The 15,302-nt window shown below is 37.4% G+C and overlaps 1 protein-coding gene across 3 annotated transcripts in view; it reads right to left on the bottom strand.

Annotated features, from left to right (window-relative positions):
- The window catches only part of CNTN1 (contactin 1), a 385,906-nt gene that overhangs the window by 131,959 nt on the left and 238,645 nt on the right, over nucleotides 1–15,302 (bottom strand). For all 3 annotated transcript variants that reach the window (XM_049882834.1, XM_049882835.1, XM_049882836.1), the window contains exons 8-10: nucleotides 9,516–9,722; nucleotides 6,097–6,196; nucleotides 5,759–5,940 (exon numbers count right to left, since the gene is read on the bottom strand). In XM_049882834.1, the coding sequence (XP_049738791.1) occupies nucleotides 5,759–5,940; nucleotides 6,097–6,196; nucleotides 9,516–9,722 (489 nt within the window). The remainder of the gene's footprint in view (nucleotides 1–5,758; nucleotides 5,941–6,096; nucleotides 6,197–9,515; nucleotides 9,723–15,302) is intronic.

Here is a 15,302-nt window from a genome sequence, read left to right as displayed (position 1 = left end):
CGGTCTAACACGGTGACAGATTACATAATACAATGAGAAGAATAAACAATTGAATCATCTGGCTGCATTGTTTATAAGGTTTAATTATGTGGCCTTCTGGTGCTTGACTTGACACAACAATAAAACTTAGAATGCCTCATTAGTAAAGGAGAAATCAGTTTTTTTGAATTATCGCCAATAAATATTTGCTCTGTCGCTTGGTTCTTCAAAGGAATTAGATGTTAGGCAGTTCAGAATTCTTCTCTCTACTGAAACCCTGGAGTACAGCTTTCTTAATATGTTGAATAAAAACAGATCTATAAGCATTAGAAGCCTGCTAAAGACCAGTAGCTTTAATTTTAAAAATTAAGGGGTCTAACCAGAATTTTCCTCCCCATAGGAGGCCATTCCAGCTTTATAATGAAGTACTGGCAAAAATCAAGATTTTCCATAGGATACATCCTAGCATCGCTGTTTCCTATGCTCTCCTTCAGTAACTCTGAAGTGTTTGTAGCTCCCATGCACACCACATGCCATACCTTTTACTTTCATGCTGTCCTGTTCAGTCTTTCAACAAACATTTACTGGGGACTAAAAATATACCAAGCAGATTTCTAAGTATTTAAAATACAGCAGTGAACAAGTTAGTAAAACGTTTCTGCCATCATGAAGCTTATAATTTGGGGAAGTAGGAAATAATAAAAATTCAAATATATGGCACACTAGTAGGAATATGTGTTACTACATCAAAAAGTAAGCAGCAAAGAAGGATAGAAAATTCTAGGATGGGGGGATATCAAAATAGTCAATCAAGTGGTCAGCAATCCCTGCCACAAATTGACTTGGAAGCAAAGTTTTACAGGAAGCCAGTTATGCCAGTGTCCAGGGGGGTAGCATTCTGGGCAGCAGGAAGATGGGGTGCTGTGCATTGACAGGGGGTCTTGCATATTTGATGAACAGCAAGAAGGCTAGTGTGGCTGAAGATAAGAGCAGGGAGACAGCAGCAGAGAGGGTATCAGGGAATTGGGGCCAAGAGTGATCATTTGGGTCCTTTTAGGTCTATAAAATGATTCTGGCCTTTGCTCTGAAGGGAGTTTTTAAGTTAAGCAAAGAAGTACCATGATCCAACTTCAGTTTTTAAAAAGTATGTTTGGCTATTGGGTTCAGAATAAACTGTGGGGTAGACAGGACAAAATGGAAAGCTGGAAGACCTGTTAAGATGCAATATCAACAATCCAGGAAAGAGATGATGTTGAAATGGATCAGGGGGTAGCAGTTTGGGTGGTAAGAAGTGTCGTATTTCCACATATATTGGAATTTCTTGATAAATGAGGTATACGACTTGAAAGAAAGAGAAAAGTCAGGGACAAGACCAAAGTTTTTGGCTTGAGCAATTGAAAAGACAGGTTGTCCTTAACTGTTATGACCAAGAGCATAAAAAATAACAGATTTAGAGAAAGATCAGAATTTCATTTTGTCCTTGAGTTTGATAAGTGAATGTTGTCAGGGTAGTTGGATATACAACTCTGGAGTTCAGTAGAAAAAGCTGGCTAAATTTTTGGAATATCAATGGTGTTTAAAGCCTCGGGCATGAACGAGACCATAATGGGGTAACTGAAAGAAAGATGAGGCTCAAAGAACAAATCTTGAGCACTCAAATGTTAAAAGGGCATAGAGTTAAGGAGGTGACAGCAAAGGAGAATGAAATTAAAAAAAGTGTGGACTTCCAGAAGCCAAGTATAAAAACTAAATCATGGAGGAAAGAGAGATTAACCATGTGCACTGCGGCTGATAGGTCACGTGAAATGCAACTGAGAATTAACCGTCAGCTTTACCAGCATTGCAATTGTTTGGTGATGTAGAAAAGAAAGGTTTAATGGTGAAATGGGAATGAAAATCAAACTGGAATGCATTTAAGAGAGAACAGAAACTAGACACAAATTTTTAGACAGTATAGACAAAAATTTTCAGATTAAGGAAAGGATATTTTTGGGTGGGCAAAAAGAAGAGAAATGGGGCTGAAGCTGAGAACTGAAAAGAGGATTTTAAATACAGAAGAAACAAGAGACGTTATGTGCTGATAGGAATGATCCAGTGAAGAGTAAAAATTGCTTATGCTGTAGAGAAGGGAGACTTGCTGGAGCAATCCTGTTAAGTAAGAGGGGTAGAATCTTGTACACAAGTAGAGGTGGTGGCCTCAAAGTGGCTGAATCATAGTAATAAGAGATATGGGAGGAGGTGCAGTTAATGAACGGATGTGGGGTGAGCACTTGTGGACATTCTCATTTGATTACTTTCATTTTCTCTGTGAAATAGGAAACGAAGTTATCAGCTGAGAGTAAGGACAGTGAGGAGGTGTTACGGGTTTGAAGAAAAGGGTGAAGGCATGGAATAGTCATCTAAGAGTGCGAGTAAGTGGACTAGGAAAATGTCATATAATTGCCAGGCAATGTTAAGGATCCACTTAAAGTTAGTCGTCATTAATTGAAAAGGGACATATCAGCATGGTGGTGTTTATCTCAAGTCATATTCAAGTTCCTGGTTTCATCTTTTAAGAGAGTTAGATTTATTTAAGATTAATCTTTTAGATTTATCCAGGATTAATGATTATGAGGATGGCTCTGGACTGGGCAGTGTTTCTGTTGTACATAGGGTTGCTATGAGTTGGAACTGACTGGCTGGCACCTAACAACAACAAAAACAATCTTTCGCCAATGTACTATGACAAAGTAGAGAGAGGTGAGTGAGCTGAGAGGGAATTCAGGGGAATGATAATAATTGATCACAGGTTTAAGATAGAGATGGGCGGGGGACTAAAGTCGGCAAGGTGAGAGACAGTTAAAACATAGTAGGGCTAACTGATTATAGGTCCTGGTAGAGCTAAAGGATTATAGGAGTCAGAGTAAAGGAGTCCTGATGGCGCAAAGGTTAAGATCTCCCTGCTAATTGAAAGATTGGCAGTTTGAACCCACCAGCAGCTCTGTGGGACAAAGTCCTGGTGATCTCTTTCCAGAAAGATTATAGCCAAGAAAACCCTAAGGGGCAGTTATACTCTGTGGCAAGAGAGCACTATGAGTAGAAATCAACTCCATGGCACCTAAAAACAACGAGAGCAATCAGAGTCTTGTAGGAAGTAAACTGGAAAGACAGGAGGTGGTGGTCGGAGGGTGACATGCTTAAAATTGAGATTCTAAACTGATTGTACTTTCTGGTAACAAAGAGATCTAGGGCATAGCCTTGGGTGTGCCTTGATGAGATAAGGTAGGGGACAAGATAATTGGAGGAGAGGATTTTGAGGAACTGAGAGACCAAACTATTTAAAAATATATGTATAGAATCTGTTGATTTTGCTGGTACCGAGGATCAAGTCAAGAATAGTATTGTTGACAGTGAGAGCTGTCAACAGTGAAAACCATGAGTGAGATTTCCCCATTCCTCAGCCACAGGAGGGAGAGTGCATGGTATAGTCTGATTCCTTAAAATTGTTAACTGGATAATAAAAGGAAGAGAAAAGGAAGATGGTCTAAAAATAGTAATGAGAAGCAGGGAAGGTAGCTACATTACACATCAAGTGACCTGAGAGCTGTGGAAGGAAAATAGCCACTGACTGAAAGATCCCCCGGGGAGGTAGTATCTTTACTGGAGAGCTGGGTTTCAGGTAGAATAAAAAGATGAATGAACATTCAGAGTAGAAGTTGAAAATATAGCAACTCTTCTGATAGTAGACTGTGTGTTCCAGAGAGCACAGTGCAGGGATTTCAGAAGTTAGGGATGGGTAAGAGATGGGACTGAACAAAAAACATGCAGAGCTGCGTGGGTATTAGAGTGCAGACTGTGAGGGGGCCATGGAAGTTGGGCTTCTCAATGAAAGTGAAATGAATGGGTAAAGGCAAAATGCACCCCATCCTAGTTGTCCCGGATTGAATTGTGCACCCCCTAAATACTTGTCAGCTTGGTTAGGCCATGATTCCCAGGGTTGTGTGGTTGTCTCCTATTTTGTGATTTTCCTGTGTGTTATAAATCATAATCTCTGCCTGTGGTTAAAGAAGATTAGGGTGGGATATAACACCCTTGCTCAGGTCACGTCCCTGATCTAATGTAAAGGGAGTTTTCCTGGGGTGTGGCCCACATCACCTTTTATCTTACAAGAGATAAAAGGAAAAGGAAATAAGCAGAGAGTTGGGGACATCATATCACCAAGAAAGAAGCACTGGGAGCAGAGGGGATCCTTTGGACCTGGGGTTTCTGCTCAGAGAAGCTCCTAGTCCAGGGGAAGATGGATGAGAAGGACCTTCCTCAAGAGCCAACAGAGAAAGAAAGTCTTCCCCTGGAGCAGACGCCCTGAATTTGGACTTCTAGCCTACTAAACAGTGAGAAAATAAACCTCTTTATTGAAGCCATCCACCTGTGGTATTTCAATTATAGCAGCACTCGATGACTAAGACACTAGTGGTCTCTAAGTAGATGATGGTGGAAAGGCCTCATGTGCTGGGAAAATGGAGGGACTTAACTCATCCCTGTGTAAAAGGAGGGTTTAGGGAGGGGCTTGTTACTCAGAGGTGGCAAGGGGTTGCTTTTGACCCTGCCACAATGTCCTCCCCCCGCCCCATTTTGGCTTTGGCATCATCGCCAGGTTTCCTATAACCCATTTTCTAAGTAGGACTAAGGTGCCCCCCTCCATGTTTTATCAATGTCCTATGCAAACGTCCATATTACACTGTCTAGATTTTCTTTAAAATAACTTTTTTGTATGTGTATATATGTATAGACTTGTTTGTATGTTTTACTTGTATAGACTTGTTTATACATTGTATGAATTCCTCAAGGGCAGAGAGAGTGTTTCTTTTATCTAACTATCCTTGCTCCTATCACAGTGCCTGGCTCTGAGTAAGCACTCAAGATATGTTTACTCTTTTCAAATGAATGATCTTGTTGAAGTCTTGGATGTTTACTCAGTTGTGACCACAAGACCCACATTGTGGAACATAGAGATGATTTTAGCATGAAAAATTTCAAGTGTTGCCTGAAATGAAAACAAAAATTCTATCTTCCCGTATATAAGTTTAATTAAATGTGTGAGAATCAAGTGCTTGTACCAAGAATATTGTGTTAATGAAAAATGATTCCATAGACCAGTGGTTCTCAAAGTGCTATTCAGGGACAAGTAGCCACAGCATCATATGAGGCTAAATTATCAGAAATACAAATTCTTGGGTCCCACAATTGATCTTCTGAATCAGAAACTCCAAGGTTGGGGCCCATCAATCTGTGTTTTAACAAGCCCTCCAGGTAATATTTAAGCATGCTAAAGTTTGAAAACCACTGAATTAAACTAAGTCATAATGCATAAGCTCTGAAATAAAGACCCCCTCAAAAAGGGGGGGTCCTGTAATCTAAGCAATCTACATTAATTGTATATTCTAAAAATTATCAGGAACAATAAGATCAAACCTTAATTATGATACTAATGGTGACATTTGGTAACTTCGATGACTGATATTTGTGATTTAATTAGACATATGATAAATATTTTATCTATCTGCACAATGTAATATACATTCCAAACCAAATCATTGCTATTGAGTCGATTCTCACAGCGACCCAATAGGATAGGATAGAACTGCCCCACAGGGTTCCCAAGGAGTGGCGGATGAATTTGAACTTCCAACCTTTTGGTTAGCAGCTGAGCTGTTTTAAAAACTATTAATCTTTATATACTAGTTTTTTAAGTATGGCAAATCACCCTAAATAAAATTTTATAGAATAGTGAAATATCTACCTTGAACATAAATTCTTGCCTTGTGTTTATCCTTTCCTTTGATGTTCTCGGCTTCACATTCATATGTGCCTTCATCTTCCAACTGTATGTTGAAGATCTTGAGGACAGCCCCGGAAGTGCTGATCTCAGCGGTGCTTGGCATTGGTTCTAGGACCTTCCGCCACCGGATATCAGGAACAGGACTTTAAATAAAAGACACAAGTGCTAAGGGTCCACAAGTTTTAAAAGACAATCATTTGTTTATGTTTATTGCTGAATATTTACATAACTTATTTCCTAAAATGGTATAAAAATTAACAGTTTCTATATATATTAATTGAATATATAAATATACTTACTTTCCAAGAGCAAAACACTCTATAGTCACATTTTGGCCCATCAGTGCATATACGTCCTTGAACTGAACTACAATATCAGCAGGATATGGCTTTGTTGTTCCTGATATTAAGAGAAACACAAATATCCATTAATTATTAAACAGCCTAGCATTTTTATTTTTAAAAATTGTGATTTTTATAACATTAGAACTGCTTTAATATGAAAGAATTTTTTCTGTACAGGTACTGGAAAGTGCCCTATCACGGTACAACACATGGACTTGTTTGTTTCTATGTATCATGTATATAGTGTGAAGCTAATTAAGTATTTTCAGTCATATTGGCTAATTTTGCATAGCCAATTTAGCCCAATTCATTAAAACATTTCAAGAGGTTTTTAGGCAGTATCAAATATATGTAAACACTGTGCCAGGTGCTGTATGGGATGCAGGAATTAAGAGCAAGTAGAAAAAAAAAAAAATTTTAGAAAGAAAATGAGGCGGGGGGTGGTTACAAGTGAAAAAGATGGAGGTGAAGCAAGAAGAGAGGGAGAAAAAAGAAAATGTGTCCCTGAAGATGAAGGCAAGGAGGAAATAAGTTGCAAAAACGGAAAGAGAGAAAGAAGAAATTATGTATTCAACAGCAGTATGCTAATCAATGATACTTTCTTTGATATAGTTCGCATATCAATTCTGAAAGATGTGTTACTACTTTGATCTTACAGAGACGAAAACAGGCTCAGAGTGGAAAAATATACTTTTTAAGATCACAAAGATACTGTGTACATTACACTGCACTGTGAGAAAGAGACAAATAGGTGCACAAGGACCTGAACTACAAGCGAAAATAAATAAGTGGTCTGGAAGAATGGCAGCCAAGGAGGATAACTGGCAGTGTGCAGGAGCTATGGGAATTTCAGTCAGGACGGCATTTGAACTAGACCAGTTCAGGGTGGGGAAATGGCATATTATGACAAGGATCCAGGACTGGACAGGCAAAGAATAAAGGTCTAGGAACTCAAGCAATGTTGAATTATATGTAGTTGAATTTGAATCCACAATCTGAAAGGCCTGGATATGTGACATTAAAGACTTTGAGACTAATTTCCTCAGTGGATAACTACCAATGGGCTTTAGAAAGAGGGGTAATATAAATCTTACCTTTGGTTTAAGTGGAGGACCTTGTTGGCGGTTTTAAAGAGTCAGAAAATTAAGGAAGGCTGATTCATTAATCAAGGCAAAGTAAGTGAGGGTCTGAACTACAGTACAGCCACAACAGTTGAAACAAAAGGGAAAGAACAAATAGAAGTTGTTTTTTAAAGGCAGAATCAACAGGACAACCACTTAGATGAATGTTTCTCAAGGTGTAGACCGAAGACCCGATTCATCAGAATCCTTGAAGCTGCAGATCTTCCTGGCTCTGATCCCAGGGCTGCTGAATCAGTATCTCTGGGTTCTGCATTTCTCTTAAACTGTACTGGTGCTTATATGCTAATTTAGAACCGCTGGATTAGCTGTCTTGAAGATCAAGGTGAAAGAGGAGTTGATGATTAAAAATGCTACTGGAGTTACTAGAAATATCTCATTGTTATATGAGACGAAGAACAAAAGAGGAGGAGGTTTAAAGGAGCAATCGCAGGTGGTTTGGAACACTGAGATTAACATAGTTGAGAGCCCTCTGTGTGACAAGATAACTAGAATTAAGATCAAAATCAAAACACCGGGGAAAGTTTAAGAGATGTGAATTTGGAGTCATCTGCATAGAGCTACTGTTGAAAATGTGTACATGGATGAAAATATCCAGGAAAAGATTAAAGATAAGTAGAAGGATATTGGGTAGAGGCAGGCAAGAGACCAGCAGAATGCAGAAGGAATAAGAGGAATTAGGAGAAGGGAGATATCAAGATACAAAGAAGAGATTGATAATTCAAAGTTCAAATAGAATGAGGGCTAAAAAACATCCTTTGGATTTGGTAAATAGGAAGCCATTGTGATTATTCAAGAACTGTTTGCAATGAATAGGAAACAATAAGCAGAGGAAATGGGGTGGGGCTGAGTTTGAATATTCAGATTAGAATGGAAATAAGTGATGTAGGGAAGTCCCTGAATGAATCAAATGGAATGTGAACCACAGCAACTGGAAAAGTTAGCTTGAGCAGAAACATTTCTTCCACTGAGAGAGGGAGTAAGAAAATAAATTTAAGAGCTGAATTGGTTGTACATTTCTGTGGGAGAATAGGGAAGACAGTCAAGGGATATTTTGCATGACGGCTCCCTTTTCACTCTGACATGAAGAGTGAGAGCATCCACCAAGAGTAGGGAGGGGAAAGAAGAGTCCGAGTCAACATATATTTATAGAATACCAACTATGTGGTGGCTGTCTTGAGGAGAGTAATAAAAGTAGAATCTCATGATATTAGGGCAGTTCTCCATTGTCATACATTTAGAGGTAGAGGAAGAAGCCAAACCTAAGTCTGTGAACTCTGAAGCCGGTATTTCCTCAGAAGCTTGAACTCAGTGATCGGAGCACAGAGGCAGGACTGGAATAAAACTACCATATTTTACACAAATAACACATGCGTTTTATGTTTTTTTGCCTCCTGTGCAACCTCCTCACTCATTATTTTCCTAGGCGTGCTATGCACATTTTTGTGTGAGAGCATTATTTGTGAAAAAAATACAGTAATGTAACTAAATGTATTGTGACCTGATTCTCTTGGGAGGGAATGCATTAAGAAAAGGGAGGTAGTTCCACTGAAGCCTGGATAAAAGCCAATCAGTATGTCAGTAGTTATCTAACATGGTGCCACAGGAGCAGCACCCTATGTAATGAAGGCCATTTATTATTTATTTGTTTCGTGTAAATGCCCTTGCCATGGAGTTGATTCCGAATTACAGTGACCATATAGGATAGGGTAGAATTGCCTCAGGGTTTCCAAGGCTGTAATCTTTACAGGAGCCAACTGCCACATCTTTCTCCACCAGCTGTGGGTTGGAACTGCCAGCCTTTTGGTTAGCAGCCAAGCAACTACTGTACCACCAGGACTCCTTTTCATGTAAATAGTCCCTTTAAAACATCAAAATAATCAAACTCCCTTTTCCCCTATATACTACAATTGTTAGGGTTTGCTTTGATCTAATCATTTGTTCTTCTTCATAAACTTACTAGGAAGTAGAAATGACCATGAGTCAAAAAGCAGACACCAGTGATTCCCACTGTAACCCCTATACTGGCAGTTGGCTAATGAATCAGTCCTCTGCGTTTTTTTGAGCTAGAGACAACTACCCTGAACTTGACCATCTTAGTGCAATTTTATTATATGAATCTGCCTGTCCCAGCCAGCCAGCCAGTCTTCTCATTGGGTATTTCTTCTCATTGTAGGAAGTGTACCATACACAGACAACCTTGCAAACATAGTGAGTACCAAATAAAATACTTACGTTCAGGTAGTGGAATGAGTGGTATAAACTTGCTGAACACACTCTTCGTAATAGAAGGACTGGATACAAAGCATGAATAATTTCCTTTGTCAGATGCCTCCACATTTGCAATGTAGAGATTGCCATTGGTCTGCGACACAAATCTTCGTTTATCCATTGTGATAAATACAGGAAATTCATTTAGAAGCCAGCGGTAGCTAAGATCATCTAGAAGAAAATGTCGTCTACTAAATATTAAGCTCTTCTCCAAAAGCAAAGTTTTTATTTTCTAATAACAAACAGTCACAGAATCTAATCTTGGTTTTTAATAACAAACTGTCACATAAGCTAATCTAAGCTATTGAAGAGCAAATGTTGGAAGTAGGCCAAGACAAATTTGGCACAAATTTTCTAATAGCTACCGTATTTTGCGTGCATGTAAACATTGTGCTAAGCAATTACATCTATTTATCTATATTTCTCCACTATTTCGTGGACTATTAATATTACTACTTACATTTCATTGATGGACAGAATAAGATCCAGAAAGATGAAATGACTTGTTTAGAATTTCATGGTCCTTAAGTAGAATTAGAATTTTGAATCCAGGTCTTATACCTCCAGAGCCCATGATCAATCTGCCCTACCGCAATTTATAAATAAAGTCAAGATGACTAACCGTACTTCGCCTTTTTCTCATTTTCATCTTTTTTACTGCTATTTTAAATTATAGATTTAGAAATGAGTCTACACAATCTGTTGTGGTCATATTAAAAATGAAAACCACAGAAACAGAGAAAAAGCATGTTACTGGTTGTCTTAAATATTAGGAAGTGTATCATATGGTAACTGTTAACCACAGGCAATTCCTTTGGCTAAACACACTAGCTGGTTAGGCTGAAAACTGAATTGTCCCATTGATTTGCTGCTTTTTGTATAGTTATCTGTCCTTTATCTCTCCTCCCTGCTTTGAGGGAACACCCCAGTACTGATTTCACCAATGTCCAAAGGGAAATATAGCCAATGCATCCTTTGGTCACAAAATGACGATTCCTCTTTAAAATAGTGACCTCACTGCCATGAAGATAAATAGTACCATGACTGTTGTGATAGCTGCCTTGCTTCTTTGATTAAGTTTCAGACTTAATGTTGACAAGAGCTATGCTCAGATCCAATTCTTATAGTGACTCAATGGGCTATCATTTTATCTACGTTTTTTCTAGTCCCTTGCAGATGATAAAATCAACAATCTCTGAAAAAAAATCTGATTTCCACATAGCACTATTGACTGGATTAAATAACTATAAAATTTATTTTTCAAAAAGAGTAAGCACCAGCACGTGTGTAAGAAATGTTACTTTGATCAATAGATATCTGAGACCTCTTTCCTTTGCCCCACGAGAGTCTGGACCATATTACCGGGGACATTTGTTTTGGCCAATTACAGTGCATTTGGCTAGTTTCATTATATTACTTTGAAATACATCATTTATTTAACCTTGCTAAATAATGTACCTTTCTCCTTGAAATTCATTTGAAGTAACTTAGTATTTTCCCCTGGAGGGAAAATTTGCAAGCTTTTTAGGAGATTTGTGTGCTTCCTTTTTTAAATTAACCACAACACAACAGAAATTACCTATACCAATAGATCATTATAGCTTCTAATTAGTGTTTTGATACACAAAGTAAATTATACTTTAAACTTGTGTAAAATGAAACTTATATCAAGTTATACTGTGAGATAATGTATTCCCTACCATACTCTTCCATTCTTTTCTATTTTTCTACTTTTTTAAGCTACTGAGATTTATTCATGATCATATTCAATATGCCAGCAGTTATTTTTCTTGAGTACTGCCACTTTTTTATTTATTTTTAAATCCACACTTATGTCTATGATTAGGTATTTTGTATTTTGTGCCTGTTCTTCAAATGATGGCTTTTTTTTCTTCTACTCTCTCTCAAGATATGCATATAAGATATATATTTTTTGAGATGTAGCAATTCAGTTTATGATGGTGAGCTATATTGCAGAAATTAGGTGGAAATAAAGAATTATGTTTTCATTTGAGGGTCTAGAAGTTTAAGAAGTGTTACATATTCATGAGCTATTTGTTCCAATATAATAAAAAAAATTTAAATAGGTAAATTTACTTTTCTATAAAAGTATAACAGTCTATCAATTTAATGAATACGCTCTGTGCTAGGCATTGCTCGGTTGTATATCAAATGTTGTTAAAATTGAACAAACATTTGTACTGAAATGCAAATTTGTGATTGTTCCCGATAAATAAGTAAATTCATAGAAAAACACAATGACTTTTGAAAGATTAGCCTTTTCCTTCTGGATCTTTTTCATGTACATAAATGAGAGAGAAAACATTTATATAATTATGAAAAGAAAAGCAGGAAAGCAATCCCATTTACAATAGCCCTTAAAAAAAAAATACTTTGGAATAAACCTAAGCAGGGAAATAAAGGACCTACATACGGAAAACTAAAAATCGCTACTGCAAGAAAGCAAAGGAGACTTACATAAATGGAAAAACATACCATGCTCATGAATAGGTAGACTCAACATTGTGAAGATATCAATTCTATCCAAAGCAATCTACAAATACAGTGCAATCCCGATCCAAATACCAACAGCATTCTTCAACGAGGTGGAAAAACTAGTCTTTAACTTTATATGGAAAGGAAAGAGGTCCCAGATAAGTAAAGCATTATTGAAAAAGAAGTATAAAAGAGAAGGCCTCACAGTACTTGATCTCAGAGGCTACTACACAGCTATGTAGCCAAAAGAGCCTGGTACTGGTACTATGACAGAAACATTGACCAATGGAACAGAATCAAGAACCCAGATGTAAATCCATCTACCTACAGCCACCTGATCTTTGACAAAGGCTGAAAGTCCATTAAATGGGGAAAAGACAGCCTTTTTAACAAATGGTGCTGGCAAAATTGGATGTCTCTCTGTAAAAAAAAAACAGAACATATACCTTATACTACACACAAAAACTGATTCAAAATGGATCAAAGACCTAAATATAAAACTGCAAACTATAAAGATGATGGAAGAAAAATAGGATCAACACTGCGGGCCCTAATATATGGTAGAACAGGATACAAATCATAATTAACAATACACAAACACCAGAAGATAAGATAGATAAATGAAATCTTTCTCATTTGAGACATTCAGGTGGCTAACAGACACATGAGGAAATGTTTGTAATCACTAGCCATTAGAGAAATGCAAATCAAAACTAAAATGAGATACCATCTCACTCTGACAATACTGGCACGAATCAAAAAACAACAAATAACAAATGTTGGAGAAGTTGTGAGGAAATTGGAACTCTTATGGACTGCTGGTGGGAATGCAAACGGTACAACCACTTTAGAATGTGATACAGCCCTTCCTTAAAAAGCTAGAAATAGAAATATCCTTATGATCCAGGAATCCCGCTCCTAGGAACATATCCTAGAGAAACAAAAGACATTACACAAATAGACATATGGACACCGATGTTCATTGCAGCATTATTCACAATAGCAAAAAGATGGAGATAACCTAAGTGCTCATCAACAGATAAATGGATAAACACATTATGGTACATACACACAATGGAATACTACGCAAAGATAAAAAACAATGATGAATCTGCAAAACATCTCACAACATGGATAAATCTGAGGACATTATGCTAAGTGAAATAAGTCAATCACAAAAGAACAAACATTATATGAGACCACTATTATGAAAACACAAGAAAATGTTTCCACACAGAAAGAAACAATCTTTGATGGTTATGAGGGAGAGGAGGGATGGGAAGGGAAAAATACTAACTAGACAGTGGGTAAGAGGTAACTTTGGTGAAAGGCAAGGCAATACACAATACTGGGGAGAGCAGCACAATTTGGCCAGGGCAAAGCCATAGAAGCAGTAGAAATATTAAGTAGGAAAAAAAAAAAAAAAAAAAAACTTCAGTGTAGTAAAATGTATTTCATTTACTTTAGTAATAATGGATTCAAAGTATTGAATGTGCTAAAATAGATTTTATTTATCTTAAAAATTCTCTCTTGAAAATACATACCCATTTTATCATTTTCAAACGCATTATTTAGTACTCAACACAAGTTCTGTAATATAGGTGGCACAGGAATTATTACTCTAAATTTCAATGAGATATAGAGAGTTTAAATGGAATACCTATGTTTATTTGACATAATAAAGACAGAATTCCAGGTTACCAGATCACCAATTAGAGCAATAAGGATTGACAGCCACAAGAAGTTACATAAATAATCTTCTAAGATAGATTTAAAGATAGATTCATTTGTCTCCTCAACCCAGTGAAGTTCTAAGCTGCAAAGCACAAAAGCTCATTTTATTGCATTAAGGAGGTAGGAAGGTTTATGACATGGAATTGATAAAACAGTACACACGCACACACACATATACACACTATAGTTTTGAACTATATGTTTATTCTTATATTTGAAGGCAGAATGTCTAATGTTCAAAGAGATTACAAAGGTGCTAAAAGGACATCATGCTTGGTAAGGCAGAGGGTCAGTGAAAAAGAGGAAGACCCTCAACAAGATGGATTGACACAGTGGTTGCAATAACAGGTTCAAACACAGCAAATTGTGAGGATGGCCCAGGACCACATAGTGTTTTCATTCTATTGAACATAGGGTCTCTATTTGTTGGCACTCAGCAAAAACAAATGACATAAACTGACAGAAGGTGATGGATAGCTGTTCTGTCTATTCTGTGATTAGTAGTGTTTCTTGGACCCATTTAGCAGGCCAACTGAAATTATTTTTCATGTTTAATTTATATATCTTTATCGGAATGGAGAGGTAATTAACTCTTTTGACTTAAGAGTTTCAAGCTTCCGCCCATATAGAGAAAACATCAACCCTGTTTTGTACATGAAATTCTTCACTGAGAACAATGGTTAAGATGCTATACAGACTGTGAAAGCAAGAGTTAGATGAACTCAGAACCTGTTCCTTAGACCCTTTCCTCTTTCTGTCTACACAAATTCCCTATATGATAACATATACTCCCATGGCTTTTAAAACAATTTATATAATGATGACTCACAAACTGATATACCTAACTCAGACCTCACCCCTGAACTCCACACCCATATACAGAACTTCCAACTCAACAGCCCTATTTGGAAATATAATAGATGCCTCACACTTAACATATCCACACTGATTCTTTCAGCTTAGGTCATGGAGGCTCCATTCAGGAGCTCATGACAAAAATTTTGATGCCATTCTTGACTCCTGTATTGCTTTCATTTACCATATAAAGCCTATCATTAAGTTCTCTTTGCTCTTTTTTCAAAATACATTCACAATTTAACCATTTCTTCCCACCTTCACTACCACTACCCTAATCCAACATATGCTCCCTTGATTAATGCAATACCTCCTAAATGATCTCCCACCTTCCTCCTTGCCCTGCTCTCGGTCCTTTTGTAAAAGAGTAGCTAGAGTCATCTTTCTATAACTTAAGCCATGCCATGTAACTCCTCTGCTCAAAGCCCTCCAATATCAATCTTACTCAAAGTAAAAGCCAAAGTAATTACAGTGACTAACAAAGCCCTACATCATTCAGCTCTTCTATCTCCCTGATTTTGATTCTTACTACCCTCTTATTCACTCTATTCCAGCCATCTTCACTTCCTTGGGCCACTTCATCTGCCTTGCTTATCCTTCCCTCAAATACCTGTATTGTTAGCTCCTTCACTTCCTTCAGGTTTTTATTCAAAACTACCTTCTCAG

Source organism: Elephas maximus, chromosome 4 (genome assembly GCF_024166365.1).
Source record: "Elephas maximus indicus isolate mEleMax1 chromosome 4, mEleMax1 primary haplotype, whole genome shotgun sequence".
Lineage (NCBI taxonomy): Eukaryota > Metazoa > Chordata > Mammalia > Proboscidea > Elephantidae > Elephas > Elephas maximus.
Note: the sequence above shows the minus strand (reverse complement) of the source record. Positions and strands in the feature narration are given on the sequence as shown.